Source organism: Podarcis raffonei, chromosome 3 (assembly GCF_027172205.1).
Source record: "Podarcis raffonei isolate rPodRaf1 chromosome 3, rPodRaf1.pri, whole genome shotgun sequence".
Lineage (NCBI taxonomy): Eukaryota > Metazoa > Chordata > Lepidosauria > Squamata > Lacertidae > Podarcis > Podarcis raffonei.
In genome coordinates this window covers 84,822,883-84,845,948 of record NC_070604.1, presented here as the reverse complement: position 1 = coordinate 84,845,948, position 23,066 = coordinate 84,822,883, and the positions used below count along the sequence as shown (strand labels likewise).

General features: G+C 41.0%; 1 protein-coding gene across 1 annotated transcript in view; it reads right to left on the bottom strand.

Moving 5' to 3' along the window:
• TTC27 (tetratricopeptide repeat domain 27) overlaps window positions 1–23,066 on the bottom strand; it is an 83,798-nt gene that overhangs the window by 33,322 nt on the left and 27,410 nt on the right. The window contains exons 10-12 of the mRNA XM_053382819.1: window positions 14,928–15,041; window positions 2,153–2,248; window positions 584–706 (exon numbers count right to left, since the gene is read on the bottom strand). Of these exons, the coding sequence (XP_053238794.1) occupies window positions 584–706; window positions 2,153–2,248; window positions 14,928–15,041 (333 nt within the window). The remainder of the gene's footprint in view (window positions 1–583; window positions 707–2,152; window positions 2,249–14,927; window positions 15,042–23,066) is intronic.

The following is a 23,066-nucleotide window of genomic DNA, read 5'->3' as shown; positions in this document are numbered from 1 at the left end:
AGGAGGATCTTAACGGTAGCCCTGGGACCATGGGAGGAAGGAAGAGGAGAGGAAAGCATGAGAGAAAGAAGGTCACAGGCAAGAAAGTCAGGCGCCCCCAAACCTCTAATCAGAGAGACCAGAAGGAAGTCCTTCGCCTCTCTGTCATTTTGTAGAGTTTTTACAATGAGTTTTCGCAATGACAAATATCATCCGACCTGGCTCATTTGCTTCAGCTATCTGGAACTGCCTCCCACTCATTCACTCCTGCTCTCTGTTTACAAGAACACTGTGGTACAGATCTTGGCTCAACTTAGTAGTTGCACTCCATGATCTTCTGGTACTTTTCAATTCTGGGATTCTAGGGAAGACCTTTCATGCAAGTCCATCACATTAGTCTTTGTAGTAGTACATAAATACTGTTCTGAATAATTTTATAAAAATTTATGGGAAGCAGTTTTCCTTCTCATAATGACCCTTACCATATGTTCCAGTGAAAGGAAGTTGCTTCCTGCAGGGCGCTGGTGTACATGTACTTGTGCATGTATGCAACTCTGGGGTACATTATGTATAAACACAGTGAAAATAAGTAGATGTACTCTACCTTTCCATGCTGTCCTGCTCTTTCATAGCAGATAACTACATCCTCCCACATTTCAAGCTTTTCAAAGATCTGCAGAGCTGAACTGGTACATCCAAGGTCAAATAGTAAGCTTGCAAGCTGCCGCTGCAAAGGAAGATATTGAAAAATTCAAATCCAGAATTTCCCCCTAGAAAACCATTTAGCAGAATATATATAAGGTGGAAAACAATTTAAAGTGTTTCAAGTTGAGCTTAGAAGGGCATGGGAATTCTAAAAAATAAGTCTTTAATATATGATAGCTAAAGAAATCAAGCTTAAAAATCTACTGAGTTAGCACTGATAATCTTTTAAAATCAACACAAGCAGAGATTAGGCATAGGTTTTACAATCTTAATTCACTAAGAACTAAATAAACACAGCCAGCACTCCCTCCCCTCTACAGTATTTCTCTAGACCTGGGTTTCCCAAACTTTGGTCTCCAGCTGTTTTTGGACTACAACGCCCATCATCCCTAGCTAGCAGGACCAGTGGTCAGGGATGATGGAGCTACCAGATGTGGGCTACAACTCCCATCTGCTGCAGCCAGCATGGCCAACTGTCAGGGATGATGGGAGGCATAGGAAACAGGCAGGCTGACAAGATAGGATTCAGGGAGATAGAAACAAACAAAAGAATGGGTGAGATGTTGGAATGCAGCCAAAGAGCCCCTAAGAGTGAACTGATGACAAATGCATCACAAGTCTCTTCCCGTTTCCTTTTACACGGGTTTCTGGGAGTGAAAGAGAGGAAAGCAGCTTGTGGCCTCAGGTGACCTTGCATTCTACAGAAGGCCAGGCTGGAGGAATTACGATTCCTGACATATGTATGATTTAAATGCAATAGTTCTTAGGTTAAGTATGGGAGAAATGTATGAAATGGGCAGTGCTACTTAGGAAAATATTGCAACCACTGTAAATAATAAATCACCAATATACCTCTCAGTAGGACTCGGAATATTGGTTTGGCCAGAAAAGCTAGAAATTAAAACCACACTGGGTTTTTTGTGAACTGGAAGGTTAAAAAAAATTTAAAAGGGGGAAAATCCTAGGGGAAAATGTTAAAATGGTTTCTGCTGTGTCAGAGAAATACAAACAGATTGCAAATCTAAGTTAGAAGTTGAAAGAAGTCTCTTGACCACAGTATCTTAACTATTAAGCTGGATTTTAAAGCTCTAAATTTGTGGTTATGTGTGTCCCCACTGATAATATGTTAAGACAGTTTAAAAGTGGGGTGGGGACACAGCTTAATTTCTTTCCTGGATCATGACTTATTGAACATTTGTGAAAGTATTATTCTTTAAGCTAAATCATTATGTTTGTTTGGGGAGGGAGAAGAGACGGTTAACAAACAATTTAATACTGGAGGAGAAATCAAAAGCTGGGGGAAATATATTTAAAACGGAGAGAAATCTGTAACATTCTTCATGTTAACAAAACAAGCAATCATTTCCCCAGTGCAATATCTCAGCTGGGACATTTCAAAAATGAAATGCTTAAAAATCAAATGTAATGTGAATTCTAACTAAAACATTATGCACCAGTTATTCTGTACCTGGATAGCCCAATGTGGAGGAACTTGGCAACTGTAAAATAGTTTCATACGTTCACAAATTGATGTTTTCTTGTCTTCAAATTGGTCTGCAAGAGCCTGAGAATACAAAACACTATGTATATAAATGGAAGTTTAACAGTGTTTACGATTCTGTCTAGGACTGAAACAAAACTACAACAGCACAGCTCTTAAGGCTGCTATTCTAAGCACTCAAACAAGGAAGTAAGTCCCATTGGACACAGTACACTGGGAAAATGAATGGGATGGTATTGTAAATGTCAACATGCCATAAAATTTATGAAATAAACCACTTCTTACACAGGGAGACAGCCAAAGCTGAAGAGCTTGTAGTCTCAGTGGTCAGCAAAGGAGGCAATAGCAACAGGAGATAACAGAAGAGCAACACAGCTACCACAGCCTATCACATAAACCACTGATGGACTCCACATTAAAATTTCACTTAACAAAGCACACCTCTCTCATTTTTTTAGATCCCCATGTTTCACATTTGAGGCGAAACATATCCTCAACTTTATAATCATACTAGTTCTACTTGGCGATGCTATCTCATGCTCCTACTCAAAGTTGGCTGCTGCACTAGCTAATAAAGACAGGAGTGTTTCGATTTTACAGTTTTAGAGAATGCGGTTTTTGCTATGGACACACTAGTCCCATTCAGAAGTAATTCTCATACACTGATTCAAGGTGTGAGTGGGGCTGCGCCAACGAGCCCCACCTCTGACTTTACGCACACTGACTTGCCCACTGTCGAATGCCTATGTGTTCGGTATAAACGTTTGCAGCGAGGGAGGCTTCATGAATACATGAAGTGTATTTATAGAGGTGCTGAGGATCAAGATCCCAACTTCAAGCTGAGACTTGATGCCTATGTTCATCCATGAGGGGACAAGGAGATTGTTCCCATTTATTACCTGAAAACGCCTTTTTGATTCTGTCAGCATTTCTCACTTCACTCACTGTGAAGCCCTATTCAGAAGTATACACAAAGGCATTATCACCCACTAATGTTGGTGCCAGGAGTGGGTCAAAGCAGCATACATGACTGAAAGTCGGGCTAGTTGGTGAGGCTCTGCTCCACTCCCTGATAATGTATTGAAACACACAAACTTTACTTCTGAATAGGGCTGCTTAGTGTTCAAGTGTGTAAATCGAAGGTGAATTGAAGAAAGGCAAGAGGTGTCATGAGTTCCAAGTTCCAGGAGGTGGGAAGATAGCCTGTTCCACACAGGGCTGCATTTTTCTGGAAAAAACAGGTCTGTACCTTGGGAGTTGTCACTGAAGGATCAGGTGGCCTTAGTGGCCAGGAGCACATATTTCCAATTCAGGCCGGCCACTTTTAGACTTGGCCACTGTACTCTGTTAGCACCTAGATTAAAATACTGCAATGCTTCAACTTGTCCAAATTCAACAGCCAGATTACTGGCTGGGCTTCTATTCAGAAATCATATAATACCATGTTAAAACAGCTGCAGTGGCTGCCAGTTTGTTTCCAGGCACAATTCAAGGTGCTTACATTAGTGTTTAAAGCCCTAAACAACTTAGGCCCCAAATATGTGAAAGGCAACTCATTCCCTACAGACCCTCATATTTAGGGGCACATCCACGGGAGGAGGAGAGGGGGGAAAGTTCCATTGTCCAAGTGGAAATCCTTAGTGCTGCTTTGAATACAAGCCATTCACTACCAGTTCAAACCCCATGTGTATAAATGAGCATTTTGCCCTAATGTGCATTAATTTACATTTGTTTGCATTCACTTGCACCTGCCATTTTAATGCCCATTTGCAGTGTTTAGAGAGATCCTTTAGGAGCTGCTATGCATTGCATTTTTGTTTTAACCACCCTAAACAATTTGGTGTCATCAGCAAACTTGACCACCTCACTGCTCACCTCTAGCTCTACGTAATTTATGAGCAAGTCGAAAAGCACAGGTCCCAATACAGATCATGGTTGCATGGATCCTGGCCTAAGATTTGCTGTACCAGCGTTATGTATTTTGAGTACACCATCAACTGGCTTTCAAATATATATGTCTAAAGATAGCAAGGTGACTTTCAGAAGTAAAAAAACACACACAGCAGATATCACCAACACTATTACAAGATTATAATTCAGGCCTAAACACTTTTAAAAGGAATGCATGGACCACAATTCTCAATATATATATATAGCCTCAACAGATTCAGCTGAAACATTCTTGTGCATGCTGTGTAACTTTAAATATCTTCATTGCCATAAACAAACATCCACCTCATGAAGGCAATCACACATTTTTGCTAGTCATTAATCAGCTATCTGATCAGAGAAGATAGCTAATAAATTATAGCAGCAGATTGATTATATTCATTCATCCGACACCAGTATACTGTACCGTATCTATGGTTACAGCTCAACTGCAGAGTGTGGATAAGCCTTATTTTGATTCCCAGCCTCAAAACAGACCAATCCACCTATATAACAGGGTCATTTTAAACAATACTTTAAAGGATCTTCTTTGCCATATTTCAGAAATTGAGGATTCACTGTTTTTATAGAGAAAACAGTGATTTAATTGTTTGGATCAGAGTGCCACTCACGGAAATAGGTAACTTAGTAGGTAGGCCCTTTACGTACATCAGAAAACTCCACAAACATCAGTTGCTGGCTTATATCTAACACCTACAATTTCAAAATAGGGACCCCCATGGAGGAGGACATGAGTGAAGGAAGGCTACTTTGAGCACTTGACACTCTAGACTCCCAAGAAGACACTTGCTACACTGAGAAAGGTAAGGACTGATACCCCACTGATTGCCAGACTGATGTGTCCATGACTACTAGCTAAAGCTATGTCAGAGCATTCAACTTGCTGCTGACACTGGCAACACTCGCAAAATGGACCAAGGATCAACAGTCAGGAAAACTGCATTGCTGAAAAGCTTGTTGGGAGGGATAATCACAGACCACAGCAAGCAGATGAAGCAATGTGCAGAGCACTATCAAGAACTGTACTTGCAGGGAAACATGGTCCTTGACACAGCAATCAACAGAATCCAGAGTCTGCCTGCCTTGGAAGAGCTGGATGTCCCCCCCTCCTTGATAAGCTGAAGAACGCCATCAACTCTCAGGCATGTGGTAAAGCCCCAGGACAGGACGGAATCCCAAGAGAAGTGCTGAAAGCTGGCTTCAATTCTTCCCTCATGACAAAATTCCTCCCTCTTGCATTGTTGGGAACCAAGGATCTCTGCAGCACTGAAGTGACCTCTCTGAGGTGGAAGTGTGGGCAGTGAGTATCGAGGTCCTGGGCTGCCCAGAAAAGACCTCCCCCTCAGCCTCATTGATGTGGTCCATGGAAAGGAAAGCAATACATTTTGTGCCAGCTTGGCTGCAGAAGTTGCCAGAAAGAAGCATGCATATAAAACACAATCCAAAACCAAAACGATGCAGGAAATTGGTGAAGTTGCCAAGAACTAGAGCATCAAGCCTATGCACCAGAAAAATATATGGAAGTATCAACAACATGTGCTGAATAAACTTTCAGGATGAAAATAAGGCAAACTGGGGTATCACATGTATAAGGGAAGTATGATAGAATGGGTGCTATGACCTCATGGAATGGCTACTGGGTAAGTCCTGGTTCCTCATTTGGAGTAGTCCTGCTTCAGCCTTCCTGGGTTTAAACTGAGTATTAGTTTTAGGCTGTTTTCTTGTAATGCATAAACCTGTTCAATCCTCACCCAGGCACGATATATGTTAAATTCAATATTTGCACCCTATATCTTGCATAAGATTTGGTTTCTTTCCTACCTCTCTGTGGTCACAAAAATGTAAACGGTAAGGAACAGATTCTGCTTTTAACACTGTAAAGCAAGTAGTTAGGGAAAACAGTGCCATGAATTATGTGCTGTCTAATCAATTTATATTAAGTTTCAATACTGTGATGCTATTTAGCTACACAAGGAATTTACTTAGATTTAGCCAGCTTAAAAGCCACATCATCTGGCTCCTCAGATGAAATTTTGGTCTGGGTAACTAAAAACAGCTTTAGGAAAATAACACTGGAAAAATGGATGGACTATTAAAAAACTAACAATGCTGTTTGCAAAACCAAGTAGCAACTGTATTTTGCCTCTTCTACATTGCGACACATGCAAGCAAATGGAGATTAAAGGCTCCCTTGCTAAAAATGAATTTAACAGACCAGAGGTGTCACTGCAACATACAGATGAAGTACTTTCAAGGGTGTTGTGGGAGCTACAGATCTCTTACAGATAAGTATGTCGGCAAGCTGAGAATAATAATCCCTTGTAGATAGCTGGACCATGAATTCCTAATAATGCAACTGAATTTTAAAAAGACTGTAATTTTGTATGCATCCAGAGAAATGTAGCTTCATTTCACTGATTGCTTCAAAGCTTCTGATTTGAATTTAGTGCAAATACTATCCAGGGCATACAGAGTTTAACAGTATAGAATTTTACATACAAGTAGGTGCAGAACGATCTTCTTTCCATAACCATTAATAAGGTACGTAATTCTATTCCAGTGGGTACATCTCTGAGCTGCCACAAATTTAATCTCTGTGGTCACTAAAAGAAGAAGAGGCTCTCAAAGATGCAAAATGAACTGGAGTGCTTGAGAGGAGGAGGAAGAAGAAGAAGAAGAAGAAGAAGAAGAAGAGGAGGAGGAAGAGGAGTTTGGATTTGATATCCCGCCTTTCACTCCCCTTCAGGAGTCTCAAAGCGGCTAACATTCTCCTTTCCCTTCCTCCCCCATAACAAACACTCTGTGAGGTGAGTGGGGCTGAGAGACTTCAGAGAAGTGTGACTGGCCCAAGGTCACCCAGCAGCTGCATGTGGAGGAGCGGAGACACGAACCCGGTTCCCCAGATTATGAGACTACCGCTCTTAACCACTACACCACACTGGCCTCCCCAACCACCAACTTGTAGTGTTGAACACAGGACACTACAGTGGGGCTAGGAAGAGAAGCAACAGGTTTGGGCTAGCAAACAAGCAAGCTGGCAAGCTGGATTTTAATGTGTGGAGACTCTGGGCATTCAGAACATATGTTCCTGTGCTTGTCAAAGGGAAAGTATTGAGACAATACATTGGCAAAAGAAAATTCTGTTTTTACAATCCCACAGGATTCTTTTATTTTGCTTCTAACATGGCTCCCTAGCCCAGGTCTTTCATTTGTGGGAGCATCTCACACACACCCCGCCAATCCTTGGTATGTACACGGATTAAGGTTAGTGTGCTAGATAGGGTAATTCCTTCACTCCATCTTCTAGGCTCCCTTTTCCCTCTCCACAAGAGAAAACACACATTTGGTTAGGAAATAAAGCTTTGACTTTTCTGATTTGCTTGTTTATCTTGGTATTATTATTATTAGTAGCAGCAGCAGTATTATGATAAATTTATTATACTCTGCCCATCTGACTGGGTTGCTCTGGCCACTTTGGGCCGCTTCCAGCAAAATTACAGGAAAAACAAGCAGCAGCAGCAACATCATCAAACACTGAAAGCTTCCTGAAACAGGGGTGCCTTCAGATGCCTACGAAAAACTATATAGCTGTCTAACTCTTTGACATCTGCCAGGTGGGCAGTCCACAGGGTAGAGGCGACTACCGAAAAGGTCTTCTGTCTGGTTCCCTGTAGTTTCACTTCTCACTGTGAGCGGCCCTTGTGGTCCCCTTTGCAAAGAAAGAAACCTGGCCGGGTGCATCTCAAGCCTGATCAGCTTGTCACACACACACACACACACACACAGAGAGAGAGAGAGAGAGAGAGAGAGAGCGCAAGGTTGTTTCAAGTTCACTTTCCAGTTCTACCTCAAACTGGGTTGTGACAGCATGCCATGCCTGTAGTGGAAATGGCTACACTGGATCCAGCTAACAATGCACAGAGTGAAAAATTTGGGCCAATAATGACCTGCTAAATATAGATAAGGCATCAAGAAATATATGAGTGCATATCAGTACTTACATCCCCATACAGGAAGTTGTAGTGACATTTTGAGGAAATCTTGATGGAGCACAGAATATAATAATTCAGCTTTCCAATTCAAACCTCTCCTGCATGCCTCTGTATTAAATCACAGGCAAGTTGCATATGGTACATTATTTGGGATCTTGTCTGTTGATGTTACACTGCTCCTATTTTGAAACATTACTTAAAGCTCTTCACTTTAAAAAAAAGCAATGGATTCCTGAGGTCACAAGGAAACATTTAGCATAACTGGCCGACCCCAGAGGTCCTCTAATCAAGGCAGTCAGGGGGAAGAAAAGACATAACCAGACTTAAAAATTCACTGGAGGCCAAAATATTGAATTTTTCTGGCTCTCCCCCAATGAAATGGAATAACAATATGATAAGAGGGAGGATACGACCGCACAGTGCTATTTTGTTAATGGGTGGGATCTAATTCCTGGCTGATAACATGTGGATACAATAGAAAAGATGATGAAAACTGCATAGAATAGATCACACAATCGCTTTATGAAAGTTAAAAAATGTATCTCATTCTCTTACCAGCGCATGCATCTATTAGAATGAAAAATCTCTAAAATCTCCAAATAACTTCTTTTGATTAGTATTAAAATTAATCATTTTCTTACAAACATTTAAAGAAAGCCAAACCTCACCATCTGCTCCTTCCTTTCCCAGTTAAATCTCTGCATTTTAATGCAGTGCTTTAATACTTAAGTGATAAAATTCTGCAACAAAGCAAGTACAAAGCTTCAAGCACAATTGGTATTCCTACATCTGGGGTTAGGCAGGGAGAACCACCTTTCTCTAATTAACAGGGGAGGATGTAAGACACTGTGTGCTGTTGACAACTATTATTACAGACAGGGTGACTCACACACAACGCCAATGTCATCCAACATTAAGAGACCCTAACATTCCGCAGGTATGGCAAGGTGAACAAAACACAGGCTTTCCAAACCAGCAAAGGTTATGCATACTGCCTGCATAAGAGACTACAATTGGAGTTAATTAAGGAACACCTCTGTTCTTCCTATGAGCATGACTGACTTGCTTCCTGATCTTTGAATTTGGGGGGGGGGGGAGGTCACCTGGTTGCATCCTCACCATTCATTCTTCCATACAGCTGTGGCATTTAGTATGCAAACTAAATTTAACTGGGACCTTCCTCCAAAAGGTCACCACATGGTATTCCATAAATCAGATGAGCTAATGCTATCTGCTGCTTTCACAGTGATGTTTTATGAAAAGAGCATTGCTGAAATCCATTAAGCTACAGAGCTGAATTGCACGGACCACCTACTAGGAAAATGGTAATAGGTATGAGATGAAGCCAGAAAACATTTTAAACACTGCATGTTAAGCTGTGGGGGTGGGGAGACTGTCTGGGTGCAGTGGTTAGGTGAGCTTTCCTAAGGAGGTGTATTAACCTCAACCAACTTTGAACTCAATAACAGAGAGACATGCAAAATATGCTCATGGCCAATGATAAAATACTTTTGAAAACAAAATGGAAATGTGCACCAGTATGCAGCTTTTGGCTTAAACAAAGAGAATTAAGCAAAAACAAAAAGCCTACCTGTTTATTTTAAACAAGACAGGCAAAACAACATGTACTGGAAGTCTAAACTCAACCTTTTTATGGTGTCAGGAACTGCAATTTGCTGAGTGCAAGAGAAGATCAGGCTGGAATGGTTTAAATCATGGCAATGTATAAATCACTGAGGCAACTGATTTCAATTGGGAAACTCAATTTAAATAATTCTGAAATGCATATATTACCTGAAAGAACAATATCATGAATGTTGTTTGGTGCTATTAACCAGGGAAATGTAATTGTTTACCACTATCTGGAATTTATATAAAGCAAAATTACAAAACTCTGGCCATACAATCAACATTTATTAGCACTGCAGAATTCTATCTTCTGAGAGAACAGAGACAGATTTCTGGATCCTGTGAACACTTATTTGGATGCAAGTCCTATTAAGCAAAATGGGGATTGCCTCCAATTAAAAATGCATAGGATCAGACTGTAAACAAATGTCCAGACCTTTTCAGAAGCAATGACTGATAGTTAATGGGCAAGACAGTGTTTCTTAAATCATAGAATCGTAGAACAGTAGAGTTGGAAGAGTCATCTAGTCCAATCCTTGCAATGCAGGAATCTTTTACCCAATGTGGGGCTTGAACCCATGACCCCACTATCCAATGTAACAGAGTAGTTCCATGGTGTAGTATTTTGAGATGGTTTTTTATTGTCCTGTCATGGTCTTTTCTTTTTTTTTAAGATGTAACTCTGGGAACTTAAGGTGAAGGGCAGTTAAGAAATGTAATAAATTAATAACAATGTCTTAATTAGATAACGGGGACGCGGGGGGTGCTGTGGGTAAATCCTCAGCGCCTAGGACTTGCCGATTGTATGGTCGGCGGTTCGAATCCCCGCGGCGGGGTGCGCTCCCGTCGTTTGGTCCCAGCGCCTGCCAACCTAGCAGTTCGAAAGCACCCCCGGGTGCAAGTAGATAAATAGGGACCGCTTACCAGCGGGAAGGTAAACGGCGTTCCGTGTGCTGCGCTGGCTCGCCAGATGCAGCTTGTCACGCTGGCCACGTGACCCGGAAGTGTCTGCGGACAGCGCTGGCTCCCGGCCTATAGAGTGAGATGAGCGCACAACCCTAGAGTCTGGCAAGACTGGCCCATACGGGCAGGGGTACCTTTACCTTTAATTAGATAACACAAAGTAGAAGTTCATTTATATGGGCTCCAAGGATAATTGTAATGAAGCTCAGTTTAGCAAAGTACAAGACAAAGGCTTGCCAGGCCAGGCCCACCATGAGGGGGGGTAAAGCAACCACCTTGGTTGGCAGAAGCCCTTGTGGCTGTACCCCAGGGAGCACCCTGCCCACTCAACCTTGCCAGAAATCAGTGTTGATGCTGGCATTGCTTCTCCACCAGCAGGGCAGCAGCAGGGCGGCACTTCCTGTTTCACCTCAAGAGGCTCAAGGGGACATGCCGGCCTTGACAGCTGCAATCTTATCTATATTTACTTGGGAATAAGCTCTATTAAATGGATAGGATTGCACTGTGAATGTTTTGGAGTGCTTAACCACAGAAGTCACAGATTTCCCTCCCTCCGTGATCCTTGCATTTAGATATAGTGGTACCTCAGGTTACATACGCTTCAGTTTACAGACACTTCAGTTTACAGACTCGGCTAACCCAGAAATAGTACCTCAGGTTAAGAACTTTGCTTCACGATGAGAACTGAAATTGTGCTCTGGCAGCGCAGCGGCAGCGGGAGGCCCCATTAGCTAAAGTGGTGCTTCAGGTTAAGAACAGTTTCAGGTTAAGAATGGACCTCCGGAACGAATTAAGTTCTTAACCGGAGGTACCACTGTACTTTAGGGCAGGGATGGCCAACTCCCAAGAGACTGTGATCTACTTACAGAATTAAAAACTGGCAGTGATCTACCCCCATTTTTTTGGGAGTTCAGTTGTTGACCTTTTTTTAGGGAGGAGGAAAGCCCCGTTTTTAAGGGTTGGGAGGGGGGAGAGGAACAGCCACTCACCAACAAATCGCTGGGGAAAAGCAAACAGCCTCACTGAGGAGGTGGGGCCGGATTTGATTTTACCAACGCTATGGAAAGGGACTCAGCGATCGACCGCAATCTACAAAAACCTCCTGGGGATCTACCAGTAGATCGTGGTGAACCTGTTGAACACCCGTGCTTTAGGGGACACTTCCAACAGCTTACATTTTGAAGCCCCTGCCATTCCTAGGGTCTGCTGAAGGAGTTAAAGAAATGGGCTTGGGTGAAAGACTCTTGCTTTGCAGGGTGTTGGAGGAAATGATACTCACGATTCCAACTCTATGATTTTATGAATATTGTAAGCCTAGAAACATTTACGAAGCCCTCCACTAAAAAATATTCATGTGCTTTTATCTTGTTTTCATCAATTTCCAGTGCAAACTATGAGATAAAAGATTCTGTGTACAAAAATAATATTTATTGGTTACCTCTATAGAATGCAGAGGGAACCAATTTAGCGATTGCTAAAAAAGCGTTTTAAATTAAGATCACTGTATTTTAAAATATAACATTCCATTCTTGTTTACCCATATGAGGATGTGATTACCACATAAAGTGAAAAGGGTTTATGACACTCACAGGATTTTAGGCCCCTCTGCTGAAATAAGACCACTTTTTATATTAGGAATACAGTCAACATAAAAACAAAGAGCTCAAAGTTTCATTCTGCTGAACACACACTTCCAATGAATCTTTTGAACTATTCAGTGATGATAAATTATACCGTAACTTGTTTTAATTGCCAACATTGCTTCTCTTTTGAAGAAACCACAAAAAAGTAACAGCTGCAGCTGATTAAAAAAAACCCCCAAACTTGCTAGTCTAACGTTGCAAAATCTTAAGCTACTGGAATTCTCTTAGAACTATCCAGAATTTTATAGGAGCCAGAAGACAGCAAAACTATCTGTCAAGGAAGAACTTCTGAATTTCTAGTTTTCATTTATTTGAGGATATGCAAGGGAAGCATGCTTTGGGGGGGCTGGAGACCACATAACACTGGTCTTGAAAGATCTACATTGGCTCCCAGTACGTTTACGAGCAAAATTCAATGTGTTGGTGTTGACCTTTAAAAAGCCCTAAACGACCTCGGCCCAGTATACCTGAAGGAGCGTCTCCACCCCCATCGTTCTGCCCGGACACTGAGGTCCAGCACTGAGGACCTTCTGGTGGTTCCCTCACTGCGAGAGGCTAAGTTACAGGGAACCAGGCAGAGGGCCTTCTCGGTAGTGGCACCCGCCCTGTGGAACACCCTCCCACCAGATGTCAAAGAGAACAACAACTACCAGACTTTTAGAAGACATCTGAAGGCAGCCCTGTTTAGGGAAGTTTTTAATGTGTGACATTTTAATGTATTTTAAATCTCTGTTGGAAGCTGCCCAGAGTGGCTGGGGAGACCCAGCCAAATGAGCGGGGTACAAATGATAATAATAATAATAATAATAATAATAATAATAATAATAATAGGAACCCCCAGTTTTCAGGAATGGCTTTTCTAATGGTGGGGTTTGCGACAGGCGAGAGGGCTGCAAGTCTTCTTTCTGATCCTGAGAGAGCAGCAATGGGTGGGAGACAGCACTCCAGCAGCAGGCATCCTGCTACAAACATCACCATCAACATCATCATTTATTTGTATGCCACCTTTCCACAGTTAAAACAATGCTCAAGGCGGCTTACAATATGAAAAGCTTTACATAATTACAAATATAGCAAAGTAGTCATACAAATAAAACACATTAAAAACTACGTAACCAAACCGAACAATTTCCACTTAAAATTAAGATACAAACACATCACTAACAACCAATTAATTCAATTGAATCAGATGTTCAAGAAATGCTTCTCGGGAAGAATTTTGTCCAGATTCACTACGATAGTGACTGGACAGCCACACTTATTCTTAACCAAATAAGCGGCAAATCGTTGCTCCCCTTTTTGCCCCCTGTACAAAAGTGATAATTATTGTAGAAAATGACACTTAAAGAGACCATTTTTAGTAATGAGTTGCCATATGACACAAGCTACCACAACCACATCTGTGTTTCATTAAGGGGGGGAAATAGTCTTGGGTGACCTTTCAGTCTTAAAGACAGCCCTACCCATTAGAATACCAGTTTGCTTGCTAAGCAATTTTTAAAGGCACCTTTAGTATGACACACCACTTGCCTCCTTAATAGGAAAATTGTTTAGCTGTGAATGAAACACATACAAGAAATCCTAAATAGGAAAATTTCCATGATTCAGCAGCAAAGAAAATATGAAACTATTGAATGCTAACAGGCACAATAACTGCATTATAAAAGCAAAGATATGATTAGGTGGGAACAGTGTTGGCTGCATGAGATTCTTGTGTAATAATCATACAGATCAAAACTTGTATCTGCTTGTAATTCCCACGAAGATAGGCAATGACAGATTTCTGACAGGTAACTAAAACTACAGCTTTATCACTTTAGGCAGCCTGAAAAGTAACAAATCAACAAATTCCTTAACATGGCTTAGAATGAGACTTCAATATTAAAAAAAAACAAAACTTGCCTTAAAATCCTTAGCCCGGTTCAAGAAAATAGCATGTGTACACCAAAATAAAGGAAATATATTTTCATAAAAATATTAATCTGTCAGCATTTTTTGGATTTTGCATTAAACATTGCAGAAACCTTACTAGCGATATCAACTATTGCTCAATCCTGTATGTTCACCCAGAAATTCCACAGAGCTTGATGGAACTTTTTTCCTAAGTAAATGTCCATAGGCCTGCAGCTGTAATCAGTAAAAATACTTCAGCAGTCTTTCAAAAGATATTTTTGACATTTCAGTTTGTTCTCTACACTTCTAATATCTTTTGATCTTCCTGAACATTTTGTCCTTGTGCTTGCTACCAGTAGCTATTTGGCCAATACTGTACAGAGGCAGAACATCATCTGCCACAATCTAATAATGGTGATCCAAGCAGAAACAGGTTTCTATCCCTGGGTATCCTTCACCAAGACTGCAAAAAAGCTGCAGCTCTAAATAGCCTACAGAAAATGTTTGTTCGCTGCATTTAGAAATAACTAAAGTATGCAAGTAATTCAAGTGTTATGAAAAGCCCTGAATATTTATATTGCTTCTTTATTTAAAAAAAGAAGAAAGCACTTCAAATAGCAAGAGTAGAAAATTGGAAGAGAGATTTAACTATATACCAAAAAACCCTCTTACCTGAGTCTGTTTCATAGCCCGTTCTACTCGACGAATGCTTCCCCTCTCAAGCTTCGTTCGGAGAAGCAGAGCAGAAGTTTGAATTGCCCAGAATTTTGGTTGTGAAAGCAGATACTGGGAAAAAGGAAAGAAAAAGGACAAAGCATTTATTTTTACTGAGTGGAAGATGAGAAATCTTACTGCGGGGTACCCCAGGACACTTGAGTTACAGTAGGTAGTCAACTATAACCAATATCTGACAATTAATATGACTCTTGATATCTAACTAGTGATTCAAAGATCTGTACCAATACAACAAAGTCAGCATTAATTTATTGTAGCATTGTAACTACATACTGGAGATTATTTGTTGTGTATTATGTCGCTGGTATCAATGCATTTCAAAATAGCATTTCATGCATTTATGTGGCACAAAAGGAACCATTAAATGACTGTACTCTTTCTTAGTAGAAGATAATTTGCCATTTTAGCTGAGTAAGGCTAATTGCTTAAATTGCAGGTAGAAAAAAAATAGCAAAAAAGAGGTAACATTTCCATTTGCCACTGAAGGAAACCATCAAATGCTAAACAAAAGGCTGTATCAAATTTGAATGGTTTGGATCTAACAGCACTATGTGCAAGCATAAATGTACTTCCACTCATATAAGGTACCCCCTTCCAGAGGTTCCCCACTTGCCATACCCTACACCAGAGCTTTCCAAACTGTGTGTCGTGACACGTTAGTGTGTTGGCTACAGTATATAGGTGTGTTGCACAAACGCTCACTGTGAAGAAGAAGAAAGAAGAGTTTGGATTTGATATCCCACTTTATCACTACCCGAAGGAGTCTCAAAGCGGCTCACATTCTCCTTTCCCTTCCTCCCCCACAACAAACACTCTGTGAGGTGAGTGGTGCTGAGAGACTTCAGAGAAGTGTGACTAGCCCAAGGTCACCCAGCAGCTGCAAGTGGAGGAGCAGGGAAGCGAACCTGGTTCACCAGATTACGAGTCCACCGCTCTTAACCACTACACCACACTGGCTCTCGTGTGCGCCTGTCGGAACTGGAAAGGGGTTAGTTTAACCTCCGGTTTGCTAGTAAAACTGAATTACTGTGTTGTGAAATGATGCATGTCTAAAAAGCGTGTCACCAACATGAAGCTTGGAAAGCTCTGGCCTACAGTATTCAGGGGCTGCACTGATGAGGAAAGGGAGGAAAACTTTACTGTGGAACTGCAGTTCAGCTTGCACGTCTCAGGATCCAAGCCAATTATTCGAGACTTCTGTGTCCACACAATTCTTGACTTCAAAAGCTAATAAGAGATTGTTTCAATGGCCCAGTTACGTGGAAGCATTTCTTTCACTGGCTGCTATCTTGACAATGTGGTGAAGCGACCATCATAAATGAGAGTTGCCGGACGATGAAAATTTGAAATGCTATTGAATAATCCTTGCAATCACGGCAGTACTAGCATGACTATTGTATGATTGTCCCAGACCCAGTATTTAATGGACTGCAGTTACCTAAAGCAGCTCAAGATTTTTTACACACTGTTGGTTTTATTCTGCTAATTTTACAGTTAAGAGGCGTTTTTAAGAGTTATGGAGCATGATGCTTTATTGCCTTGCCTCCAATATCTTGATGTACTGGATAGGAAGGCCTTGAACAATTATTTCAACCAGGAAACTTTTCAAAGGGGGAGAATATCTGGTCAGACTTTGAAATTGGTTACTGTATCTAATGATCTTTGCTAGACACGACACAGAAGGAAGGGAAGAGGATAGCAGCAAAATGGATTGACTTTAGTAATAGAATGACAACATGAGTGAATGTGTAAATGGCAGGAGCACAAGCACAGCTACTAAAAGCCAAACAACCTGAAGAACGGGCTATGAGTCATTATGGCACTTGATGAAGAAGACATCTCCATGAGCAAGTACCAAGCACCTATATTGTAGATAGAATCCCAAAGCTAAATCCACCAAACATGAGAAGACCATTCTGCAATCATCAACACGCTCTGCTCCTCGACTGTTCTTACAGCCTAAAAGATTTTTCTTTTTATATATCTTTCTATTACATCTTAGTTACTGTCTATAATGCAATCTTTTTAACTACTGGGCAACTCTGGTTCTTAGTTTTGTCCTGTAAGTCTCTTTTCTATTGCATTCTCAAACTTTTAGTATCTAAGCTTTTGCCGACAACAATTTTAGAATATGGTAGCCAGAGCCAAACACAATACTCTTTGTTTTTTGTTAGGTTTTTAAAAAAACAAACACACATTTCTAAAGTATACAGTACAATGGAACTTTCCCTCCCTCTGTTCCCTTGTGCACTGCTCACACCTCCCCAATCTTCTCTGGAGGGTTGTAGAGAACCCAAAGCAGATCTGGCAGAATGCAGGGACACACAAGGAGAGAGATGGGGGGGAAGTCAAATTGCATGAGTGGAGAGATTAGAGGGGCCCTACCTGCTTACCCTTTTCCAACAGCCACCTTAGTACCCTTTTATAGAATGCTGCAGCCGAGCTATGATTTGGCTAGTTTGGGGTAGTTTGGGGGATGGGGCTACCTTTCCCCTACCATAATTCAAGCACTGCCTATAGTCCCATATAAAGTGGGGCTTCTGGAAACACTGAGAAGCAGAAAGGGTCACCTGTCCCATTTCCAAGTACATTCCGTCCCAACACAGGAATCACTTATAGATACTGCTTTGTTGTTGTTGTTTAGTCGTGTCCGACTCTTCGTGACCCCATGGACCAGAGAACGCCAGGCACCTCTGTCCTCCACTGCCTCCCGCAGTTTGGTCAAACTCATGCTGGTAACCTCGAAAACACTATCCAACCATCTCGTCCTCTGTCGCCCCCTTCTCCTTGTGCCCTCCATCTTTCCCAACATCAGGGTCTTCTCCAGGGAGTCTTCTCTTCCCATGAGGTGGCCAAAGTACTGGAGCCTCAGCTTCACAATCTGTCCTTCCAGTGAGCACTCAGGGCTGATTTCCTTCAGAATGGAGAGGTTTGATCTTCTTGCAGTCCATGGGACTCTCAAGAGTCTCCTCCAGCACCATAATTCAAAAGTATCAATTCTTAGGCGATCAGCCTATGTTTCTCCAAATAATGAAATGCAAATCCATTATTGCTGTATTCAGATTGTTCACATCCCATCAGTCCGGCAAAGCATCGCAAAATGGATCACAAAATGTAGTCCAGGAAAACAATAATACAGGGTCCCAGTCATATTTGTCCAAATGGTTCTCGATGTCTTATCAAAACTGTATTAAAATCCACTGAGGAGTAATGTAGTGTCCAAAGCCTGACAGACACTTGCGTGGTAACCCCTTGCAATCAACCAAAATGCATATGCTGGACCCAGATGGATGTCGCAGCAACATACACAATGCACTACAGCTGACATCTTTTGACTGATTTGGCACCTATGGGCAGCCTCTTTCCGGCTACTTTGCTCCTTGTGTCATGTGAATGGCAAAACAAGCTAGGATTCAAAAGAAGCCAAAATGTGAAACCATTGTTTGATGGCTTCCTATCTTGGCTTGTTTGGAAACAATTAACCAGTTTTTGAATTTGTAGAATGGGAAGCCATGGTTAACTGTTGGATCCTGTTTCTGCAATGCATTGCTGCTTATGCAGTGGGAAAAGCCAAGTAACAAGAAAGGAGTGGCCAGTGTGTGTCCAGTGGGATTATCGACTTCCTCACATTCTAGTGGCAGTCTTACAAACCATGCCACACGTTTGTTTTGAAACTGCCCTCAGTTTTAAAAGATGGGTTGCACATGTGATGGGAAACTGCTGTTTCAGAAACACATCCGAGAAATTGGTTTATGTAGCTGCTTTGATCCAAGCTGACATACTTAACTGTGCCCAGTATCTTAGCTTCCAAAGCTGCATTTGATAATTTACTTTAGAACAGGTAGCTTTAGATAGCATTTCAGCTGATTCATTGGCCAATCATTTAGAAGAAAGGCATCTAAGTGTTTTAAAACATTCAAGTGCCTTGGAGTGTAATATTCTACATCAGGGTAGCCACTGTGGTGCCCTCCAGAATGGTGAGCTATAATGGGACATGTAGCCTAACTACACCGGGGGGGCACCTTGTTGGCTATCCTCATTTCATATATAAAATTCATACTTAGTAATGCCAACGTTTTTGCTTCTGCCTACATCTTTTAGTGCAGATTATTCTTGATAGTTTCAATAGCCTCTAGGATTTTTCTTGCAATACCTTTTATAACAGAGACTTACATCCTGTTCATGGGCAGCGTTAGGAGATGAACAAGCTATTGTGGTATAGCTGGCATCAACTATTCTTGGTTTTAATTTGCTGCAAAGCAGTGCCAAAGTTTTACAGCCAAGACCAGGGAAATTTCTTCAAACTCCTACAGCTCTTATTGGGAATCTTAATTCATTTTTGACAGGGTTTCAATACACATTTCAGTTCTGGAATATGTTTTTCATCAGAAGAGACTTTTTTTCATGCGAGGAAAATGAGTCCGTTCACTATTTTGTTTAAAGAATTGGTTTTCAATAATGAGTGAAGGCTAAAGCTACACAAGGCGTGGATTCCATTTGCACTTCAAGTGGAGCTGAGCCATTTTACCAACATGTACCTTACTCCAAACATATCATTTATTCTGTGTTAGGCTGAAAGCCACTTTGCCATGTTTGACTGCAACACTGTCTTCCCACCCCAACTAGATGTTTAGATTGGACCAGCTCCTGAAACCAAGCAAGCGCAGCCTTCCATACCACATCATAGTGCATCAGTATGTATTTCTAAAGGCCCAATCTCAACAGCAATAAATCAGGAATTTGGATTTCTATGAAAAGGGTTTAACTTTTCAATGCCGGAGTTCAAGGATTTTCATAGACAATAGCTAACAGTACAACAGGAATTCCTAAATGAATGCAGTGCATGCTAATATTGTACTTAATCTCTGGGGAATACGGAGTTGGAAATGAAGAGGTCTTCGAGCGAGTCATTTAGAAAGAAAATGTGTGAATTAATTTCTGTCTTACACCTTTTAAAAACAGTTTTAACATTTCTCTAATATTAAATAGACTGTTCTAATGTTATTTGTTTTAGACAGTGAACTGGAACAAAGCATGTATTATTTCAAAAAGGTCAGCCATGCTTCAGATTTAATCAGTACTTGCAATATTTCAGTGCAAGCCATTTCTCCTTTTTAAATTTTAAAAAATTACTCCACCCCCCTTCCCCACTAGCTGGTCTGCCATTGCCAGGCACCCAGAACACCAAACAAGTCAGAGCCAACACAAATTGAGACTTGTGTCAAATACTTGCCCTGGGGGTGTTCCTGCAACTTCAGAGTTAGGAGGCGGCCTAGGAATCATGCTGGCCAGAGGCTCTCTTGGTACTCACCATGGTGAGCAAAACTGTGGATCCCCCATGTATGAACAAATCCATTCTCCCAGTACACCAAAATCATTTGCCCAACAAAACTTAATAAAAAGGGAAGTTGATAGACTACATATGTAAAAGTTCTTTAAAAGTGTTTCCTCAGGCCTCTCCAGTATACATGAGCCACCAATAATCAAGTGGAAAAAAGAATTATCTTAAGAAAAATTCCTAAGATGTCATTTGAAACTTCAGTTTTAAGACAGAACATAAAAGCACCTCTTATGGTTACACCAGAGACTGGGGTAAACCAGGATGAAAGGTTGGAAAAGTGAGACATTTTAAAGAACGAACTGTTTCAGCATTCTAAAACACTATGCCAGATCAAACAGCACTCTGTTGTAATCCTGTTTTCATGCTATAAAGAAGTCAAAGTCTTTCCTGACCAAATGACTCACAGAAGATACAGCTGGCCAAAGACAAACGAGAGGGAGAAGATCTTTAGGTACACACCAGGCCAGTTGTCTACCAGGCTGCCAGAGAAAATAGTGACATAGGGAAAGAAAGCGTGAAGAAACAAGAGAGCTTTGTCAGGGGAAGCCTAATTTCACACACAGTACCAGCATTTTACATTGCTAAGGTTTCGGGAATAGAAGACCGCCACAAATTAACTGGCGTGACATAAAAGCACAAAGATAGAATGGAGAGAGAAAAAGTTTAACAGAAGGGAGAAAGGACAGCCAATGTTTTCATGTGAGATCTTCAGCAAGCTCATTTCATTAGAATTATTTGTATTATAACACCTGTAGAGAGGGGACAGAACACTTCTCCAAATAATGTTGCCTAACCTATAACCTCTGTAGTGGTGCTTTCACAATCTTCTAGTCAAGACAAATGGGTTTGAACATATAGGTTATTCTTAGCAGGTGTACAAAAAGTGAACTGCATTGGGGAAGGCACATTCAGTAACAGCAATCAGTAGTACTCATGTCACAGCCACTGGCGGTTGGCGAGTTTGGGACTCCACCTCACAGGAGCAAATCAGCTCTTTGAAAGGCTTCAGTCTGGAGCAATTCATAACACTGAAGAGGTAAGGCAGGAAGCAAGAAAGGACACTGGGCTCAGCTAGGCAGTTCTCTGCTAAACTCCCATTAGAACCAGAGATGTGGCTTGTGCTGTTTGTTCTGATGTGCCGCTAGGACACAAGATGGGCTTCCTTCCTCCTGCCTTACATTACAGCCGATTGGCAAACACCACAGCCCTATTCTGGCATTACTCACCATGGCTACAAGCAGAGCTTCAAGGCTATGCTTTTATTTAGCCTGCCCAAATTATCACCCAGTTCTTCCCAGATCCTCTTGTGTTTGATACCCGAGGATGCTACCCCCACAATTAGAAACCCCTGGGAAATCAGGGTGTCTCTGCTGTAAACATTCACCTTAAACACACATGAAGAGGGAAGTGGAATCCCAGCAACATCAGGGGCAAAACCAAGCATACAACTCAGTGGCCTCTGTTTAAATAGCACTGATGAGAGATGACAGTTCTGTTCTACACCTGTCAGTGCTGCAAGTTCAAAAAATTATCAGTGTGTTCCTGGATGGGAACCAAGACGGTATGCACAGTGTTACTTAAAAAGAAGAGATTTTGTGCCCATAGAAATTAGATTTACCTGCATTTGAATTTATTCATTTTGTATTTATACAAAGGATACAAAGGTGCCTGTCTATATACAAAAGATGTCTTACTCACTAAAAGGCTGTTTCATATCTTATGCTAGAGCCTTTTGTAAGAAAATATGTTCTATTTGCAAAACCTCCCCACCAAACAGAAGCATGGAAACTACTACAGGGACCACATAATATACAACTAAGTGAACTCTTAGGAAAGGTTTTGCAAGAACTATTAGCTGATATTTTCCTTCTTTTCATGTTTCTTTGGAGCCAACCCACTTTTTAAAAAAATTAACAACACACCCCTGTTAATTCACCCTATATAATACAATAGTTGCTAAGAGAGCTTCTTTAAAAATGGAGTCTCTGGGGAAATTATGAAATGTATCCAGACTAGAGGAGGTGCAGAGGTGAGAAAAAGTATGTATGGATCTTTTTCCTTCCCATATGTCAACAGGATTTGAACACTTATGAAAAATAAGGATCAACGAAGTGGAATGCAGAGCTATTTTCACCATCTGGTTCACCTTTGAACCAGACAATAGTCTATCAGTTTTGACAGCTCTCTCGTCCCCTTGATCTTACCCCTTTTAATACCGTTATCTGATTTTTAAAATGTTTTCCTATGTTTCACCAAGCAAGTGGAGGCAAGCAGCAGAAACAGAACATAAAGACAAAAGTTTAAACTGTAATATACTATTAAAAGTCTCCCGTATAAATTAGAAATATTTGAACAAAGAACACGGGCTAGTGTTCTAGCCCAAATTTATATGCTATGAAGAAAAACAGTGACTTGCTTTATATACTTTTAAGATATTAAAATTGAGTTTATCAAAAGCACAATTGTTTTCATCCCTGGGTCCTCAAGCATGGCCAAATGTAATAAAATGAGAAGGACAAACTGATTTAAGTTTATTTCTATTTAAGTTGACAATATAAAAATAGATACAAGATCAGCATTACAATTGTATTTATGCTTCAATTGTATTAAAAATTATTTCCTTAAAAACTGCTCTTAATGGTTTCCAAGAGCATTAATCCATTCATATTAAGGCGCCAGTTTCAATCTCAAAAGAATTGATAAAAGCTCAGTAGGGCAGATTTATCTTTAAAAAC